Genomic DNA, 21,611 nt, shown 5'->3' on the forward strand with positions numbered 1-21,611 from the left:
CATTAAAAAGATAACACAAATAACCAAAAAGTATTAAATAGTAAAACAGATTACAAGAACCGAAAACATCCAAACTCCAAAGTAGATGTAGAAACAAACACAAGTAACAAATTGTCCAGATAAAGACCAGAAAACAAAACATCTGTGGAAGGAAATGAGGAATTTTAATAGTCATTGATTTTTGTGTATTTTATCCAGATATGAATTTGATAAAAAAAAAAATGCACTTCTTTTATTCCTGTTTTCAGGATAACATTAAGGAGTATGGGATGACAAACGTAATGATAATTAAATTTTAAAAAAAGATTAAATTAATCAGGTGCTTTTTGTGAACAACTATTTTGCAGTTCATACAAGTAGTAATTCAAATCCAATTTGTCAACCAAAACTACTTAAGCATTAAGATGTAGCAGGAAAATTTAGAGACTTTATCTTATCATTTTGAAATATCTTTTGTTGTCTGTAACAAAGTTTATGATTTGACTTCAGCCATATTCTGAAATGTAAAACTGAAAAGTTTCATTGATTGAATTTTACAAAGAAATTGAAACTCTATACATTTGTAACACAAAAATATTGTTATTTTGTAACTCAAATAGCCATAACTATACCATATGAATAAGATTGGATACAGACAAATTTGGCAATTTAGGATTTTTATTGCAAGATAAACTGCAAGATAAATAATATAAGCAGATAAATACTCTGAAAGAAATTATTTGTGGATAATCAATTTTCATAATTCTATGATTGTCTTATTCCTGCAGATTTAATTGTGTGTACATAACTTCTGTAATCTTTTATGAAAAGTCTGAAGCCATAAATTCTCAAAACGGCTAACATACAATGCTTCAAACAATAAAAGTTGTCATCCACAAATAATGACTTTTCAATTTAAGACAATCTTATCACCATTTAAAGTTATATACAGTGGACCAGATTCTGCTTGATTGACATATTTAGAACATGTATAATGTTTAGTAGATGTAATATAAGAACAATACTCATATAAGTACATTGCAATTTGTTAAAATCTTCCAACTAAAAAAGGGAAAGTTTTATTTTTAGCACTTAGTATGTTGCATGTACATGTAGGTTCAGTGATTTTGTCTTAATATCAATAAGCATCTTTGCATTTGGGAACTTTAAGTTGTGTTTATACTAAATTGGTACACCAAATTTTAAATTGTCTTTTGACAAAATCTTTAAAACATTGTAAGTAGTTCTGGTTTTTGTAATATGGAAGTTTGGTCTCATCCATCAATATAATTACCTTCACAGGTATTAATCATTTTAATACATGGAAATGAAAAATCAACTTATTTAAGATGTCAATATCATTCATCGAAATTGTCTTAACCCAATCACAGTCAACAAAAAACAAGTGACATGAGAGTATTGACAGAGATGAAATGATATTTTGTCCATAATCAATTATTTATAAATTTTCTTCTTTGTAGCCAACCCCATCTGACACATCAGCACCACCACCAAAAGATGACCCTAAGGTGAGGCAACACAAGGTAAATAACACATGGCTACAATAAATCAATGTTACATTGTACTGTACTGTTAACATGGTTTAAAAGTTATATTAAACTTCAAATTAAAAAAAATGGTTAGTTTTTATTATAAAACTTATGTACATATATATACTTTATTCTTTAGAAAATTCTATAATTTGTCATAATTTAGAAGAATTTAAACAATTCAACTATTTGTTTTCCGTATGTAGTGAACTCAGTATGACTTTTCTCATAAAGATCTGGTGATCGTAATATGCATGAATATGTCATTCAAATAAACATCTTATTGTACATGCTATACACATTCTCAATATCCATGCTTCTATGATGATTGTTTACTATAATGTGACAATCTGTAAACTACAACTTCAAAACACGACAATTAATTAGTCTCCATACTTTCACATAATCACAGACCGAGAGCAATTTTATTTTGACGATTAAACGTTATGGATGCCTAAAAAATATTTAAATCATGCACAGACAACTAAGTTTTTGATATATACATACATTTGGTCAAGAATTGAATAAACACTATTTTTCACCAGTCTCTAGTTTTTTATGACTTTAACTTCATTACAGCATATTACCAATACCATACTCCTCTCTAAGTGTATGTACCTTATAAAAAGGTGCTCTGAGGTTTATTTCAACAGTGTCTCAGACAATTTTGAAAAAATCAGTGCCAATCAAATAATTCCCTTGGAAGTATTGCCTTGCATTTACTCTCCAGCCTTCATTTCTCTAAAATATAACAAGAATGTGTCCATAGTCAGGGCTCACACTACTTCAGAATTATAGGGAGAAGTGACTTCTCTTTTTGAAACTGATAGGGAGAAGTGGTGAGATTTGAAAGAGAAGTGCTCATTCGCGCGGTGCGCTACAATGTTTGGATTTTACAATAGTATACATTGTAAAGGGCCATATGTAAATAATGTTCTTTTTATGTTGTTCAATTCATATGAGTAAAAAATTACAATTAAAGTAACATTTGAAATTAAAAGTTGTTTAAGTTTTACTAAGGTTCTTGTGAGAAACTAACAACTAAATATATAGCACTAAAAAAAAAAAATTATTTTAAAAAATGTAAAGAAATTATAATATATCAATTACAATTGATATATAAAATTATCTTGTGTATGAAATTCAGTGTTTCTCATAAAAAAAAATATAAAAGTTATTAAGCTGGGCCATAATATATTGATATTAGTAGAATAGTCTTAGAGTTAAGCAACTTTAATCAATAGTTTGAAACAATCCATAAAAAATATAAGGAATTATATACACCAATCAATTAGATGTAACCAAAAGTCTCTTAATGCGTGTGGAATGCGTAATTTTTCCCTTTGGGATCAATATTCTTCTGTCAGCTGTTCCATCCGTGCGTCCGTAGTTGTAATTATTGTAAAAGTACGGATTTCGGTCATAGCTGGTCCGCTTCAGATCCGTAGTTTAGAAATCGGTCAATGGCGGACGAATGCAAGAAAATTTACAAAAATAAACGATGTTTGACAAGTTATTTGGAAAGGAACATGACGGTTTTAATGCAATAAATGGATTAAACATTTACTGGAGGCAACTTTTATCACGTTTAAATGAAGTAACAAACTTATTTTGCCGCCGAAATTTAGGTTGATGTACGTTTTCGAGTAACAAGCACCGGGACTTGCGGAAATGCACGAAGTGATAAAAAGTTGTATTTTTATCAAATAACCTGCTACACACTGCGAAGACAATGCTTCAACCTCTTTTCTAAAGATAATGAATCGTTTATGTCTGAATTTCTTTAATTATCAGTAAAAAAATGATGTTTCATCAACTTGGTAAAAATTGAAAGTGTCCGATGACGGAAGCGACTGAAAGCGACTATCGTCAAGAACAGGGCGACTTGTTTTCGCTTTTGGGGGTCGGGGAAAGCGAAGTGACGGTCGGGAAGGCGACTTCTTCGCCCAAGTCGCCTGGTAGCGTGAGCCCTGCATAGTACATGGATGCCCCGCTCACACTATCATTTTCTGTGTTCAGTGGACTGTGAAATTGGAAAAAAATCTCTTATTTGGCATTTAAATTAGAAAGATCACATGATAGGGAACATTGTGTACTAAGTTTCAAGTTGTTCAGACTTCACATAAACTACCTTGACCAAAAACTTTAACCTGAAAGTATAGGTAAACTATGTGCAATGAAAAAGGGGGGGGGCATATTGGACCTCTTCTAAAATTTATTTAACAACATTGAGAACCAAAAGTGTTATTTTATTGTAAGGTATTTTTAACAAAAGAACAGCTTTGGTCATATCCATTGAAGCTGAAGCATTTGGTTATTTTATTTAAATTCACAAGCATTCAGCTCGCCATTTAGATGAATTTTTTTTAAAATATAAAATATAAGCAATGTTAATGTACAGTACAATGTGACAGAGTTTTCTGAGTTCTTCATGGTAAACTGGGTAACAATATAACTCAATACACATTTCTTTACCAATCAGATTCTAGTTTTGCACAGATTTCATAAGAAAATGTATTGGTTTATTGGAAAATATAAAAAAATTGAAGTATTTTCAGCATTTGCAGAGAAGAAAGAACAATGAAATATTTTTAGTGATTACATCATTGTAGGGTTGTGAAATCTAGAACAAGTTCCTCAGTTTTGTAGAATTATTATTTTACTAACCTTCACTGTTACTAATCAGATGAAAATCAGTGTTGTTTATAAAAACCTACATACTCATAAACACTTGCTATGAATGTTGCGTACACAATTACATAGGACACACGAAATCATAGAATATAATAAAGCAAGGAATATATTGTATATCTCTTGCTTATCTTTTACAGCCAAAAATAGTATTCATCTGTAGCATCTTCCTTATACTAAAGTAATTGTACATCTTCCTAAATATACACCTCTTACTGTTCATAACATTGCCTCTTTATTCAATTATATAAAAAAATTCTCCTTAAAACAAAAGACAGAATCCATGTCAATTTATTCCCATTACGATGGCAGATTCAAGTGGTCACTTCTACTAGGCAGTGACAAATAATGGAGAGAAAAGATTTGCCTTCATACTGAAATTCTTATCTTCTTTTTTCCATCATCTTCTTTGATTTGCCACTTTTACTAAGAGTTAATAGTATAGTTCATTCAACCTTCCTTATGCATAGCTATTCCCATGACTACCATGTAACTACTAGTAAAGTACATTTTGATTGATTAAGCATTATTGACAACATAAACATGTTGCACTAAAATTTGCCATCAATAAGTACAAAAGGAAGTTTTAATGAACTTTTTAAAGTGTGTATAGATAGAGCTCAAGTGTGTACTGTGTGTTAGAATAATTTTTTTGTCATAACAAAAAAACAGTTGTCAAATGAAATATTATGTTTGTATACCATAGGTGCTGTATATGAGCAATTATATCAACATTTTAATCCTTTGGAAGAGCTTTCAAAGAAACCTTGGTATTGGTTGTAACCAAATTGACCCAATATTTATCAATATAATAAAATGCTGGTTTAAAGCGTAGAATCTCTTAGAAATTAGTAGTTGGAAAGAAGCCCATACATTTTATGAATACTTTTACTGGAAACCAATTTGAGTGAAGTAATAAGTCTTTAAGTTTTGACTATTATCATTAAATTATGAATATGTCATCAGGTATGGCCGAAAGATCACAAATTATGTAAAGTTCTCTTAGTTATCTTCATCAGCATTATAAAATGGGATTTAGTAACAGTTCTGTGCCAGTTGGGTAACTTTTTCAACTGAATACAAACAATTGATTTATATTTTTCTTGAAATATTAGGGTCACATAACAAGATACTCTCAAGTTACACCTCTAATTTTCATGGTTGGAGATCAAATGTCTAGCTGGTTCGATGGTATAATGCATATGTCAAAATCTTACTCAGTACATCAGACTAAACCCTTTAAACAAATTTAAGCAATTTGTTGATGTCCTCAGGAAGGGATGATTTCTATTCCATTTCATAACTAAATAATGATTTTGGATGGTGAGGGAATGGTTTGTTAGTGCCCAAGTTTATGTTTTCTCCCTAAATCATTCTGTAATCTGCCTCGACATGGACACCTTATCAGGAGTTTTTTAATACATTGATTCAATTATTGTCAACCTATTCTTATCACGTAGCCCTTTCATGTGGAAACTTTTGAATAATGATGATGGTTAAATTGATAGCTCTTCCAGTGGTTGTGGGCATTGTATTCTGTGTAACACAAAAACTCAGATCCTCAACTAATTTGCCTTTCAGACAAATACATATCAATCTGGTAACGCATGGGGTGAACCCCGGCACACCGGAAATTATCTGGGTGCCAACCTTGCTGCCGATAGACTAGGGGGATCTGTACAGGTATGCATATCCTTACTACATAATTTTGGTCGTCGCCTCTTTTTCGCTAATTTATTTCCTTTTTTTTTTCTTGTATGAAATTGCCTTGTTGTCTTGTAGTCTTGTCGATAGATCTTAAAATATTACTTGTATCATTAAATTCTGCCAATAACATCATTCTGCCTGAATATATATATCACATTTTGTAACTAGAGATAGTTTTCAAGCAAAATAAATTGTTCCAATCTTTACTTTATTTGATAAATGCACTTTTCAAAGGTAATTTTGCACTATTCCAGGTATAGATTATTTAATCATTCTTTACACTAGAGTGTATTTTATGTAGTAGTCGTATGATATTAGCTACATATACTCTGGAAATAGAATCTTACCATATATTACAAAGTGGTAAACAGATATTTTTTTTAAATTAGGAGCCTTTTATGAAAAAGTATTCTGAAACTTAAAGAGAGGTTATGAAAATAAGTAGTAGCTTTATTCAAGAAAGGGAGATAAGAAAGGTAATAAACCTTTTGTTTAAGGTAATATTTCAAGATCTTAAGAAATTCCCTCCTCTGTTGCATGTCCTGGTGAAATGGTGAACATATTTTGCTTGCTTAATTTGTGACTCGTTCTTAGATTCCAGAAAAACGAGACTTACGAATGAGAAATCAGGTAAGGCAGCTATTCCAGATCTTGTTTTTCTACCATTTTAATTGTCATGTGTCTTTATCTGTGTTTTTAACAGTGTCTGATTGCACTGTAAAAAGTGTGTGATTGATTGATTTGTAATCTCCTCGACACAATGGAAATTAATCCTGCACTTCTGCATATTCAACTAAATTTTAACTTTATGCACTTTATAAATATAATAACCTAACAGAACTATCTTTACCTAATGTGCCTGTTTTATTATCTGTTAAATTCAACTCTAGTGTGTTTCACTTGTTGTGAACAAGGTTTTAAACCTTTCCTGCTGCCAATAAATTGTAATTTAAAAATTGCTTGAATAATTTAGTTTATCAAATAACAAAAAATGTTTAGATTGAACTGAAGACAAGCCAATCTTGTTTGATTCCCAGTGTTATAAATACTCAAGCTGTCTTAGAATTATATATTTTAATGCTCAATTTACATGAATTCATAGTACTGATATTTCTAGAAACATTTGCTGATGACATTGCTTTATTTTTGTTTGGTGTTTTCTATGTAGCCACTCATTTTAAAGCTTGATACCAACATTGTATTTTATGTTGCAAAATTGACAGCCGTTCTAAATTGTCTCCCTTAATAGTGCTGGTCACATTGACTAATAAAGCAGGATTTTATAACCTTCCTTCACAGACCTTTAAACCAATCACCAATTCTTGTATATACCCTTATAACCATAATCTAACATCTATATTTAAAGCTAGACATTATCAAAAGTACTTTTAAATATGCAATATTATGCTAAGAAAAACTTGTATCAAGATAAAGGCTCACACATCAACAAGATTGACCACATATGGCTTGTTATAGGTGTTGTCTTTCAGGTCTTAAAGTAGCGAAAAAGTGTGGGGCTTTCATGTCATTCATTTTTGCTTTAGGTTATAACACCAACCAAATTAGGAAATTACCATAGATAATCTCATGTTTTAATTTTAATGTACATTTTTTGTATCTCATGATTGAGAATGTGAAGATAAACCATTGAGTGTTAAAAAGATAAAAGTTCGGAACTGTTCCTGTTACTGTCTTTAAGTCTAGACCCTGGTAATTTCTCAAGTTAAATTTTTTATTTTTCATTTTCATATTTTGAGGAAATGCTCTTCAACTTCGTATTCTATTTGGCCTTTTTAACTTTTTTCGATTGGAGCGTCACTGATGAGTCTTTTGTAGACAAAACGCACGTCTGGCATATATACAAAATTTAGTCCTGGTATCTATGACGAGTTTATTTATATTGATTCACACAAATTCAATAGACTGTTGGTGATTTAGACCTTTGCATATTGTAAAGACATGTATGTCTGTTAATGAATGCTGTATCCTGACAATGCAGACAATTTGATTTTTTTTTGTCTATTGGTTTCGATCTCGGAGAATCTTATGCTATAAATCACCTGTCTTTTATACTATAAAACAATTAACATGATTTAGAAATATAGTTTTGAAAATATCACATATATTATGAATAGTCTTCATAAGACTGGTCTTACATATAACAAGATTATGACCATCACATGGAAATAATTAGATTTTCTTTTTAAAAACGATTCACAACAAATGGTAGCATATTTCTTTTCAGACTGCAGATAATTTATTTTCGCCTGTTCATGTCTAATACATGTAAAAGTTATCAAAACATTTTCCCCTTACATTGTATTGATAGTTTCTGTAAGACTATCTCAGACAATGCTTTTAATTTTACCAATTCTGAATTTAGCTGCTATTAATTTAATCATTTTGAAAGTAGAATTAACTAAGATTGATGAATAAATTACCACATGTATGTCAACCACAGAAAAAAATTGTATTTGTTAGAATTGTGTTGATAACTTGCTGTAAGTGATTGCTTGAGTTTATTTATAATTGCATTCAAATTATGTTTTATGACATTTCAAAGCAAATAATTTAAAAACGTCATTTCATTAAAAAACAAATATATGACATGCATTAGATTCTTCATTGGATGTGTAGCAAGTGATAAGTACATTTTATTGAAACCTGATTTGAAATAAGCAACAAGTGTGCATATGAAAGCTTACATAAAGTTTCCTGTGGGGGGTAGGTTGTGATAAGGTCAGTTTAAGAGGAACTACTAATTGTAAATCAGTAATATTTGATATACAGTTATATAGCATTTAAAAATTGCCATGTATATTATCCCCCATCACCTCATACCGTATAGTGGGTTATTTTTCGCAGGTGTAAAATTTTGCGATTCTCATTAAATAAAGTTTACGAAATAATTTTGGCAAATTTAATATTTTCTCAATACTTGTATGTACACTGTTAAATTGGCGGAATTTATTTTAGTGATTTTGTCCCTATCTGCAAAAATAAGCAAAAATTTACACCAACAAAAATTACCCGCTATACGGTATATGGCATATTCATTTTGTATATAACTTGTAGATGAAACCGTTATTTATTTCAAGTTTTCGTAAAGGTTTAATTTCATTTTTTTAAATTTTTTTCTTCCAGGTGGTGAACTCAACAAATGGAGACCTTGCCCCTGATGACCCAACAGGTGCTCAATCTAACACACCTTTCAACAACCAGGGACAGAGAGAGGAAGATCAAAGTGAAACAAAGTAAGTAAACACAACACTGAAGGGTCATGGTCAGGATAAACAAAGTAAGTAAACAACACTGAAGGGTCATGGTCAGGATAAACAAAGTAAGTAAACACAACACTGAAGGGTCATGGTCAGGATAAACAAAGTAAGTAAACACAACACTGAAGGGTCATGGTCAGGATAAACAAAGTAAGTAGTACCTAAATACAACACTGAAGGGTCATGGTCAGGATGAACAAAGTAAGTAAACACAACACTGAAGGGTCATGGTCAGGATAAACAAAGTAAGTAGTACCTAAATACAACACTGAAGGGTAATGGTCAGGATAAACAAAGCAAGTAAACACAACACTGAAGGGTCATGGTCAGGATAAACAAAGTAAGTAGTACCTAAATACAACACTGAAGGGTCATGGTCAGGATAAACAAAGTAAGTAAACACAACACTGAAGGGTCATGGTCAGGATAAACAAAGTAAGTATTACCTAAATACAACACTGAAGGGTCATGGTCAGGATAAACAAAGTAAGTAAACACAACACTGAAGGGTCATGGTCAGGATAAACAAAGTAAGTAAACACAACACTGAAGGGTCATGGTCAGGATAAACAAAGTAAGTAAACACAACACTGAAGGGTCATGGTCAGATATAGGATAAACAAAGTAAGTAGTACCTAAACGATGAAGAGTCATGGTCAGAAATAGGATAAACAGAAATGAAGACAGAGCTTATACATACACAATATTTTTTAACATACTTTGAATAATACCATCATCGCAGTACCAATAATGGAAGGAAATTACAACAAATGAAATGAACTATAACGGTTGCAATATCACAAAATGCTAGGAAATGACAACAAATTGAATAACATTATGAACGTTACAATGCCACTAAAGGTTTGGAAATAACCAAATAAATAGTACTATCGCATTAAAGATACCTCAAAAAGCTTGGATATAACAACAAATTAACTAGCACTAAAACAGTTGAAATAACTCAGACTTGGAAATTACAAATTGTATAGCACGATCATTATAACAAACAGCCTGTAACTAATACAAATAACTTCAAATGATGTAACAATTTTTCAAGTACCTGGAGAAAAAGACAAATTAGAAAATTGTTATTTCGTACTCTGGGAAATGTTTACAAATTAAAAATCTTAATTACAAATTACAAATACAAGTGAAAACAATGACTTAGAATAAAGGAAAGAATGATATAACATGTTTCACAAACTTCAAACAAAAAATTGTAAATACATCTTTTTCACTTTTTATCAGGTTGAGATTTTGAAATCAAGTAATTTTCATGAAAATTTATAATCACAGATAGTATAAACTTTACACCATCAATAATTTGGTTATGTTAAAATTTATAGACACTCCTTAATTTCTAAATCTAAATTGATCATATTATTTGTCATACTGGTTAAGGTCTCGCATACATGGCATAGCTTCAACTATTATTGCTTTCAGGTGCTGCTTCTTCAGACGGAGAAAGAAAAAGAAGAGTCGACGATAAAGACATACATAAACAAACAAACATGGCTGTCCATGACTTATATTAATGCTGACAGAGATCTGTATCATTGTGATAAACTCAAGCTTTACTGTCATATTGTTGGTCACCATTTTACAGTGCTTACCATTTATTTCCTCTTATTTTTAAAAATATAAGACAAGACTTAAGAGGTTTTGGGTAATAGTGATGTTTTTTGCCACACTTAAACATTATATCAAAATGTTACAAGCTCTTTTTATATATTTGATGTGTTATATGGATTTTAAGAATTTATTGAAATTACATAGAAGAAAGTGAAGTTATAAATGTTTTTATCAAAATGGCTAAAAAATTACAAGCTGTCTCTTACAGAATTTATTAAGTATCATAAAGATTATTACATGAAAGCCTAAAAAAAAAAATGAAGTTCAACTTTTGAATATCCTCTTGTCTCAGGATGCCGTTACTCCCTTTCATTACGAAATTGTTTCCTTTTTCTTTGGGTAGATAGCATGTTAAACAATGTTTATTTTCTGTGAAGGTACTAAATTTTATAAAATATAGAACTCAAATTATCCTAAAGGGAAATAACTGCTATTTGCATGTTCTGAGAAAAAAGGGAGTTAAAAGTGAAGTAAAGCTTGGGAACATTATAAAACTTCATTGCTCATTATAGAATTTCTTAATGGGCTATGAATCAAATATGCCGATATTTTTACTATTGATATATTATAAGCATATATGTGAATAATCTTTTTTGTTATTAGAGTTAAGAAATTCCCCCAAAATACTATAAAATGTCAGAAATAAAAAAAAGACTGCTTGTTTTTATTGTATCTCTTTGATACAGATGCTGTTGTTTCACAAACAAGAAAAAAGTAAAAAAGAGAGGAGTAAAAAGTCGCAAATGACACATGGGCCTGGACCAAGAAATAGATACAGTTCCATTGTATTGTGAAGAGGATGTACTAACATTTGACACTGGACATCCAACTATCATTACACTCCAGGGAATAGCTAATCATTCTTACTTGTAATGCTCAACTTTATGGTTGCAGTTTTGCTACCTCACTGAACTCTTTTTCATTAAAGCATTTATCAGCTTATCTTCTGTTAATGGGGTGTGATTTTGTAATGTGTGACCTAGTAAGCTCACATCAGATCAAATTGTTTCCAAGCGTGATTAATGTTTTTCACAGAATTAAGTGCTAATTTAACATTAAGTCATTATGACTTAAGATATTCAGTGCTTTAAGTCCTATTTGAAATGAAATATTTAATGAATAGATTTCAGAAAAAAAAATGCTAAAGTTGTTTGTTATTTTACAAATTTTGAAGATTTTGTACAATTTTTCAATTAGTTGAAAGCTTTTTAAAAATGATTGGGTGAATGGTAAGGAAGTTTATTTTCACAATTTTTCCAATACAAGAACTGCACTTTAGAGGGACTTGTTCTACTCAGCACTAAAAACTGAACTAGAACCATACTGTTACAATGATTGGTGAATAGATATTAAAAAATTAGAACTAAACTGAAGGTAAGCCATATTGATATAAAAAGGGGCCATGATGTTTTTATCTAGAGTGTTTAACAAAATTTCAAAAATCAAACAAAAACAAAAAACTTTTGGGCCAATATCATTTCAAATATCTTTCTTCTTTAATTGAAAGAATGTGTGTACATCCATTATAGAACTGTAGTATTTCTTGATCCATGGCCATACAATTGGACATTTATAGTCATTCCGTATTAAATGATCCGTGTTGTACTTACTTATTTTTACTATTTTGAAAGTTTGTAATGAATGTATTTTCATCAAGATTTTGTACGAACAATGTTAAAAGCATTTACAGGAGTAGACACATGGTAGGAGGTGGTCATCTTCACACATCTGGGTTAGATGCTATCATAAAGCATTATCATAAGGCATTATAATCTATCAAGATATACATCTCATTTTGAGCACGGTGATATCAGAATACCAGCCATTTGTCAGTAACATAATAAGACATTTATTTTCTTTTAGATTATTGAAGTGTTTTTGTTTATTGAGTACCTTCACCCTAGTGAAAGCTTAGAAATAGTTATACAAACTTTTGCAATGAAATTTTAATCATTTTTTTTTTTTTTTTTTAGGGTAAGGGAAATGTATTTTCTTGTCACACTTTAAAATTAGTCCTTCATGATAGATATCCTAACTATAAGAGTTGAATTTAGATCATATTTTGTTTAAAAGAAAAATTTGGAACCCTAATAAATAATTTTGACTCCTGTTTTTTTATTGAAAATAGAAGAGCTAAACTTGTGATTTTATCTTTCCTGATATAAGCCATGTGTTTACTTCTGTGAAGTGAAAGTAAAGTTCCAAGAACACTAAGAAAGTGGATGTTTTGTGAACAAAGAATGCAAGTATCAAGCATAGCTTCTTCAGTATGCATGAGTGGAAAATATGACATATATATTTTTCGGTGAATGCATGAAAATAGCAACTCTCAGTGAGATGTATGTGTGAAGTTTTACATAAATAAAAAAATAGCATTTTTATTGAGCTGTAACTTTAGCCTGTACCTTTTTCATTGTTTTAGATATTTTCATAATTTTTTTTTTCGAAATGAAAATGTGTACCATAGAATTTACGAGATTTGAGCAATGATTGGACTATTTGGTGTTGAAGCTGGCCTACATGTGTGTCATTTATGTATAAATATTCTGAAGAAAGAAATTTTAACATACTGCAATCTATTGAATATTTGTTATGGAAGTTGATATGATTGTTAAATTTTATGTCTTATTAGCAGCTATTTATGGATCTCATATTATTCCATTAATTACGCTACTTGTCTATATATGTGATGTTATAACATGTTGATTGAAAGCACCATTAATAATGTATTGTAAAGGTTTTTTTACGTTATACTATTTTTACCGTAAAGCAATTGAACTACTAAATGTCAGATTTCTATCGGGTTTAATGTAGGATATATATTTAACAGATGAAAGGTGGTAATAGCACTTTAAGGAGAAATTGTTTTGCACTTATTTGGTGCAATGTTTTGCTTTTGTGATTTTCTGGTCCTGTCATTCTGTTGGCCCAGTTAACCAAGATTTCAACCTTTTTAACAGATTTCTGTTTCGTCGAAGTTATTTTATGACCTCTTCATTAAGATGACAATCAAAGAAAACTGAAGTGAACTGAACACCATTTTATATTTCCTTCATTATTAATTGAATAATTCATGCACAGGAAATATAGTTCAACTCTCTCATCATTTGAAAAATTATTCTAAAAATACTTAATCACTATGGGAAAGTTAAGGGATGTTCTTTGCCATAGTAAGATATGTAAAGTATGATTGTGTTGATGTAGTTTGGATGATGAATGGTGGACGTACAACTGACATTGTAATTTATATTGTTTGTTGATGCCGTAGAATCTCTGTTTCAGTCAAGGCTGACACAGATTAACTTTGGTGCAATACATAATAGTGTTTTTGTTGGACACACGTGTAATGAAGGTGTATACTGTGACCAAATATTGGAATCGGGACAGTCAATGAATATCATAATTCTGTTTGTTATAAATTAATTAAATCTATAATGTAGATGGGTGATATACATCAATTTCATTTTTTAAGCAAATTTTTTCAGTGAAATCTCAGTTTTCTTTTAATTTTGATTACACATTTTTTGCTTAACTTTCATTTGCTGAAGGAAACTGACATTTTTGACATTCCTTGGATAAACGTTTTAATTTATCTTTACTTTTTTATCTTGGCCATTTTAAATGTGAAATGCTACAACATTGCTATTTTAATATCATTATATTCTGTTTTGTGGTTTCTAAAAATACATTTTGTAGTGTCTAAAATGTTTGTATTTATTAACACTGTTTACTTCATAATGCATTTATATTTAGATTATCAGTAAAATGTCTCGGACCATTTTAACAAATATTGAATTTTGTTTATGACAATGTTACTCTGGGTCTGTAAAATTAATACAAATAAAAAATTAACCAGAAATTAAACAACCAAGTTTTTACAAACCTTCTCCTGGCTGCATAATTTTATGAGCATTTGAACTACGCCACAAAGAAAGCAGTTTTACAGCATAATACAGTATAAAATGTTTTCATAAAAGTTGTCTCATCTTCAGATGCTTGAAATTTAGGTCGGTAAAGGGTGAATTTATGGTTTGATTGTCAATACTAAGCAGAGACTATTTAAGAATTGAACATTTTAGTAAACAGACTATGAAGATGAAGATTTATGCGCCCAGTATATCCTCCCCTTGATTAATTGTGAACATGATAATATGTTGAGATATCTCACCTTAAAAGCTAACATAATTATGGATAAAATCAGTGATATAAAGACACCAGTCATCTGTCAATTTTCTTATAGGTTTTACATTTTATTGAAAACCATCCTTTAAAAGCTGCAAATAGTTACACAATGGTTTTGTTTTCTTCATATATAAATGTATGAAAGAGATGTTTTGTAATTTAAACACTGATTGATCAGTGTTAAACTATTGTCTGTATAGATGCATTAAGATCATATAGCTTTCCATTTAATTGTTCATCGAATGGTTGACATTCATATAATATTGTTATTCATTTGGTGAAATGTTTATCAAGTGATTTAAGTATTATGTTTATTTCATATATGTACAGTTGATGATTTGTGCATACAACAATTTAAAAAAACATTACATTTTAGGATAATTCTTAGAGATGCTGTGCTCTTCATGAAAATAAAATCATATTTCTTATAAAAATGTCTGTGTTAATATCTATGATTTGATATAAAGCCTTAGTGATAGTTTTCTTACAGGCGATTGCATTGAGTGTGTAGGTAAAGGTAATGATTTTGGTTAGCTTGCTTGCTAGCTGAACCGTGAAGTCATTATGAGGTAAAGGTATACTACCCTCCTTTTGGAGTAGCCTAGTCCTACATACAGATTGATTGGTTATCTGACTGACTAGTCTACTCCGAAAGGAGGGTAGTTTACCTTACCTTATAATGCCTTCATGGTTCAGCTAGCAAGCAAGCTAACTAAAGATTTTACCTTTACCTACACACTCAATACAATCGGCTGTATCACCTTGTGAAAAGTTTTCTGTTACATGTACAAAACAATGTACTACAAACAGTATTGGTCATATATGTATTTGCAATATCTTTTAAGATGGTCAAATGTATGCGAATTAGTATTTCAGATATCTGTCTCTCTTAAATGTTAGGATTGTCCAGATACCAAAGTTCTTTAGGTGACAGTGTTTGTATAACCTTCAACAAAATTTGTGAGAGTGAGCCTGAAGGGTGCTGTTTTCTGTGTTGGCATCATCAACAATTATTTGTGTTGTGGTAGATACTATGTTTATCTATGGTAATCTGTATTTGTCAGACATCTCTTTCTATCTCAGGGTAACAAAGTTTTCCCTGGTTATTGTTGGGTATATAATCTTCTAGGTGACCAGAGTTCTTTAGGTAACTAGTCGTCTGTAGTTGGCAGGATCTTTCAGATAATTTCTACAAGTAGATTGTTTATCTCTAGTCAGATGTTTGTTGTTTTAGGTTGTGAAATCTGTGCATAGCAGTTAATTTAGTTAAAAAGTTATGTAGTTCATATAGTGGAAAAAGTAAAATTACAAAAATTCTGAACTCTATTGAAGGAAATTTAAAATGGAAAATCCCTCAACAAATGGCAAAGTCAAAAGCACAAATACATAAAACAAATGGAAATCGACTGACATATTCCTGACTTGATGGATTAACCTCTTATTTATATGACAGTCCCATAAAAAACATTTACATTGACAACCGATGGTAGAGTTAACTAGGAAAGAGGTAAACAAATAAAATAAGGAAAGTTAAAATACTAGCAAATTGACATTAAATTCTTGAACGTTCAGATGGTTGTCTAATATTTAGGTGATCACAAAAACGTGTTTCCTTTACAACTTATCTGATACCCAACTCAGAGGTATCTTTGATGGTTTGGTGGTAAATACTGGAACTAAGGATACAAGTGTCCCATGAATATACAAAAACAACACCATAATCAGCAAACAGATGTTTTGTATTTGTTATTATCTTCTAATTAAGATGGTTGTTTGTACATGAAAATTGTCATATGTAGGGGCCTAGGGGCACATTTAAAATCATTTAAATCTATGGAGAGGAGTATACATCAGTGACGCAGCAATCTGAAAACTAATGAAACATTAAACTGGGAAAGACATCGAATGGATATTACAGAATTATAGACCTAAGTTGTCTAGTTATAAATTAAATGTGTATATCTTGACTTGAGAAGATGGACATGTCCAATGGTGCGTCATTTAAAGAATAGACCTTTACATAACCCTTAGAGTTAAAAGATAAAACATTTCAAGATAGAACGAGCCTCCAAATCCTACAAGAAACAATTGATTTGTTGCCATGTTTAAGATGTCTAAAGAAGTAATGGCTTAAGATGATATGGCTTTACAATTGTCAATGTTCTATCCGAATCACTCATGAACAAAATAATTCAGAGATTGTCATATAACTCGTATTCGAACACAATCCCAGATGAATAGAAGATTGGCACCACATAACACAGGTAAATTTGGATCTTATAAAGAGATCATTGGCTCAGAAAAGGAGCATTGACCTATAATGGTTTACTTTTATAAATTGTTATTTGGATGGAGAGTTGTCTCATTGGCAGTCACACCACATCTTCCTATATCTATGCCAATGCAAAACAAAATAAAAAAAATAACAGTTGAAAGTATTTTCCGTTACCAACTAAACCAACGAAAATAGCTTACAGGACAGTTTAAAACCTGTGATTTAACTCATCGCATTTCACTTTTATTATAAGCTAATCTCGAACACATTAGTTTTTTCTGCAGGGATGGCGACGGCGTAATCTATTTTGTTTTAAGCTTTAAAAATCAGAAGGAAGAAGACTTGAATGTGTCATACATTGTGTGCACAAAAAGTATGTTACGAAGTTTCTGTCTGTCATATGTCCATTGACCTTGACATCATTTTCATGGTTTAGTGACTGCCTGAAAAAATACATTTGTTTTGTTTCAAAAGTGTTATACTCATTTATTATGAGTACTAGTAATTGGAAAACTATTCGGTGTATGGGTGCCTTGCAACGTCTACATGTCCTTCAGGTAGGGTTCATCTGACATCTACTTTATCCCAGGGATCATTGGTTTAGGTAAAAGTTACATGGTCGAGTTTGTTTTTCAAATACTATAAGCAATAGATCAACTATTATACATAGTGAATGGAATGATTGTAAGGTATACATATCTGTCTTGCATGGTCCATATGACTGTGATCTCATTGAAAATGTTGGGTTTATGGAATACTTGAAGTAGAACCTTCATATTACAGACTTTCAAAATGAATTCCATGAAATATAAAACAGGCGATACAGCTCACTTGTGTTTGTTATCATTGTCCTCATAAAGGTAGATAGGGTGTCTTCCTTCCATCTTGGATTTGGAAATACTAGAAAACAAGGTCTAGATCTTTAATAGAATGTGCAAATTTTTAGAGTAGTAGGTAATTCATGTGTAAGAACTTCCACTTCGATATAGAAAATGACATGTTTTATCATATTGATGGTTGTATTTTACAAAAAAATTTGTCAATTTTGAACACTGAGTAGCATGAAAATAAGCACGGTGACCCATTCTTTTTATCATATTTTTTTAAAAAGCATGATATAAACTACATTTTGGCAAATTATTAAAAAAATCTATGGATTATAATTAAGACACCCCATCTGTCAGTGTGGTGGGTTTTATCTGACATTGACCTTATTTTTCATGGTTCAGTGGTCGACGTTAAGTTTTTGTGTTTTGTCAGTCTTTCGTTGACCATAAGCAAAATGACAACTTGAATGGAATGATTGTAAGGTGTACAAATCTATGATCTGTAAGGGTTCATTTGATCATGACCTCAGCGAGCAAGCAACCTAACCAAAGATATTAACTTTAGCTACACACTCAATGCAATCGGCTGTAACAGAAACCATTTTCTTTAGTTTATGAAATTGTTCCATTGCGTAAATGTTGAACTGTATGTTCTTAATCTCATTTGTGTGACTCATATTGGTCTACATTAAATGTTTGTGATTAGATCAGATTTTCAATTACTGCAAGTAATATAGACGAACTTCCTTTAGTTCGTATTATTAATCATCTATGTAAGGATTTTTTTTATTTCTGCAACGGACATCCTTTCTTATTTCCAAACCACGATCTTGTAAAGTCAAGCAAAGAAACAAAGGCATAAAGAACGTAATTTCTAGACAAATATACAAAGTAATCACGCCAGTTTTCAAACGTGTACAATTACTTTAATTAACTGTTTAACTTTCATAGCATCGAGGGTAGGAATGATGTGTGTTAAAATTACCTTTCCCAAAAATGATAGAAAATATTTTGATTAAAAAAATTATATAACATAAGAATAGCAATTACCTATGCATATATTAATAAGAAGTGGTTTGGTTGCCAATGTATTATTCCAAATGAATCCGCCGCGGATTTCATTTTTCCAGTAAGAACGTTCATTTTATTTTTATTTTAAATATATTGAAAATCTTATGCGTTTTCACGTTTTTGCTTTCGCAATTTAGTGTTTGATTTCGCGTTCGCGCTTTCGCCATTGAAGATGTAAAGGCGACAACTGTGAAGAGCGAAATTGGTCACATCTGCGGCTTCTATAGTGTTTTACCTCGATGGAAATGTTTACCTACATTTAACATAACGTGTTGAATCGTTTTTAGATACGTGTCTATGTAATATTTAGTTTTATGGGGTTCTAAACCTGCTTTTGGTCCAAACATGCGTTGGAACATCGGAAATAAACACATTTATTCTATAAACAGTTGTTGGCATGATACAGGTTATGTTTTCCTGTATTTTTTAATGGTTTGATACTAAATCCCTAACGGAGGGATTGTGCTTGATTTTCATATGATGCTGACATAATATCCCTATAATCAGTTTAATTGAGGTCTGGAGCTGGCATTTCAGTAACTTGCTGCTATATATATATAGAAGCTTGTACTAATTCTTTGTTAATTTATTCATCATTGTCATTTTGTTCAGTTTCTTCTGTTACCTTTTCTAACATCGGACTCGGACTTCTTTTGACTAGCTGAGTTTTACCTGGGACTATTATACTAACTGTTAGTCTCAGGTTTTACTGTGCATATTGCTGTGTTTTTGTCAAGTTATTCTACATTTGCTAGAGGGTTAAGATATCATAAAACATGATTACGACTATTCTAAGTCGGGAGCCTCTGGCTTTTGTAAGACTACGGTGGCGGATCCAGAAATTTTCATAAGTGGGGGCCCACTGACTGACCTAAGAGGGGGCCCGCTCCAGTCAAGCTTCAGTGATTCCCAATATAAGCAACCAAATTTTTTCCCAAAAAGGGGGGGGGCGGGCCCCCTGGCCCCCCCCCCCTAAATCCGCCTCTGGACTTGTATGTTGTTTTTTGATTTTATTTCAATTCATATTTATATTTCTGAATTTAGCCGATATGGTGTCCATTTTCGCGGAACTGTAGTACACCTCCGAGCACACATTTTTTGTTTGTTTCGGGGCCAGCCTCCATTAGGTATCAGATTTTCTCGTGTGTTGAAGACCAATTGGTGGTCTTGGGCTGTTTTCTGCTCTTTGGTCGGTTGGTTGTCTCTTTTACACATTCCCGTTTCCATTCAGTCAATTTTATTAGTGGGTAGACTATAAGTGCACACCCTTCGGTATTTATCTAAATATAATGAATAGAATAGAATAGAATAGAATATTTTATTTACCAAATTAGGGCCCCAGGAGGGCATATGATACAGACAATATTATTATAAACAATGACATATGCAATACACACACAGTAAAGATATGTAACAAGTGTTATAAAAATAATAAAATAAAATAATATAACACAGAAAATACACTCAACAAAATAGTAGCAATGTATTATTATTCAATGAATACTATGTTGAAAATGACTCAAGTGCACCCGGTAAGTGTATCTTCACTTTGAGAAGACAAACATGAGGCATTAGTATTTTGTGCGGAGAAATGTCAATATATAAAAAAAAAAAAAAATAAAATAAAAAAAAATACAAAAAGAACCCAATAAAAAACAAAGCAATTAAGCACTCCCACATTTGACTATGAGGTATACTGCAAATAACAAAGTTTATTTAATAATGGATATTTAATATGACTCATCTGCAGAAAGCACCAAGAGTCGGTGTTTAAAGGGGAGTCCCTACTTTTACTTAATGCAGATGAGTCAAGCTCCTTAATTATTGAAAATATATTTTAAAAACATATTTCTAAGATTATAGATTCTGTGTCCAGCCAGCAAAGATCATCAAGGGACAGTGCCAAAGAATTATTTATTTAAAAAACAAAGCAATTAAGCACTCCCACATTTGACTATGAGTGCTTAAATTTGGTTGCTTATATAGGGAATCACTGAAGCGTGACTGGAGCGGGCCCCCTCTTAGGTCAGACAATAATCACACATTAAAATATACCAAGAGGTATTATTTTTAATAAATGAGTATAATGTGTATCATTAACACCATAACTATTCAATATAAAGTAAATAAAGGTTGAAACACAATATAAACACTATACAAATCCTTGAATAAATCAATTATACTATCGGCTTACTGGAAAACTTGACGAAATACAGAAGATACTAAACTAGAGGAGGGGGTTAAAAAAATCGCAAGTCGGGAAGACCAGACAACACAATTGTCAAAACCTGAGATTACTCAAAAACCTGTTGTCAACAATAACATTGTAAAAATGTCCTGTAATGCTTTTTCAGTTTACACTTTTAACCTACAACTGCTAAAAATATCTTTTTTTTTTGTTTTTAGATATTTCAGGGAC

The 21,611-nt window shown here is 31.1% G+C and overlaps 1 protein-coding gene across 16 annotated transcripts in view; it reads left to right on the forward strand.

The window, feature by feature from the left end:
- The window catches only part of LOC139520561 (casein kinase I-like), a 42,206-nt gene extending 26,753 nt beyond the window's left edge, over positions 1–15,453 (forward strand). Inside the window, exons 8-12 of one of the 16 annotated variants that reach the window (XM_071313334.1) lie at positions 1,461–1,523; positions 5,802–5,903; positions 6,522–6,557; positions 9,072–9,181; positions 10,649–15,453. In XM_071313334.1, the coding sequence (XP_071169435.1) occupies positions 1,461–1,523; positions 5,802–5,903; positions 6,522–6,557; positions 9,072–9,181; positions 10,649–10,694 (357 nt within the window). In that variant the 3' untranslated portion in view covers positions 10,695–15,453. The remainder of the gene's footprint in view (positions 1–1,460; positions 1,524–5,801; positions 5,904–6,521; positions 6,558–9,071; positions 9,182–10,648) is intronic. The other 15 variants (XM_071313333.1, XM_071313336.1, XM_071313335.1 and 12 more) reach the window with 15 other exon arrangements.
- The last annotated feature ends 6,158 nt before the right edge of the window (positions 15,454–21,611 follow it).

The sequence above is a fragment of the Mytilus edulis genome, chromosome 4 (genome assembly GCF_963676685.1).
Source record: "Mytilus edulis chromosome 4, xbMytEdul2.2, whole genome shotgun sequence".
NCBI classification, from domain to species: domain Eukaryota; kingdom Metazoa; phylum Mollusca; class Bivalvia; order Mytilida; family Mytilidae; genus Mytilus; species Mytilus edulis.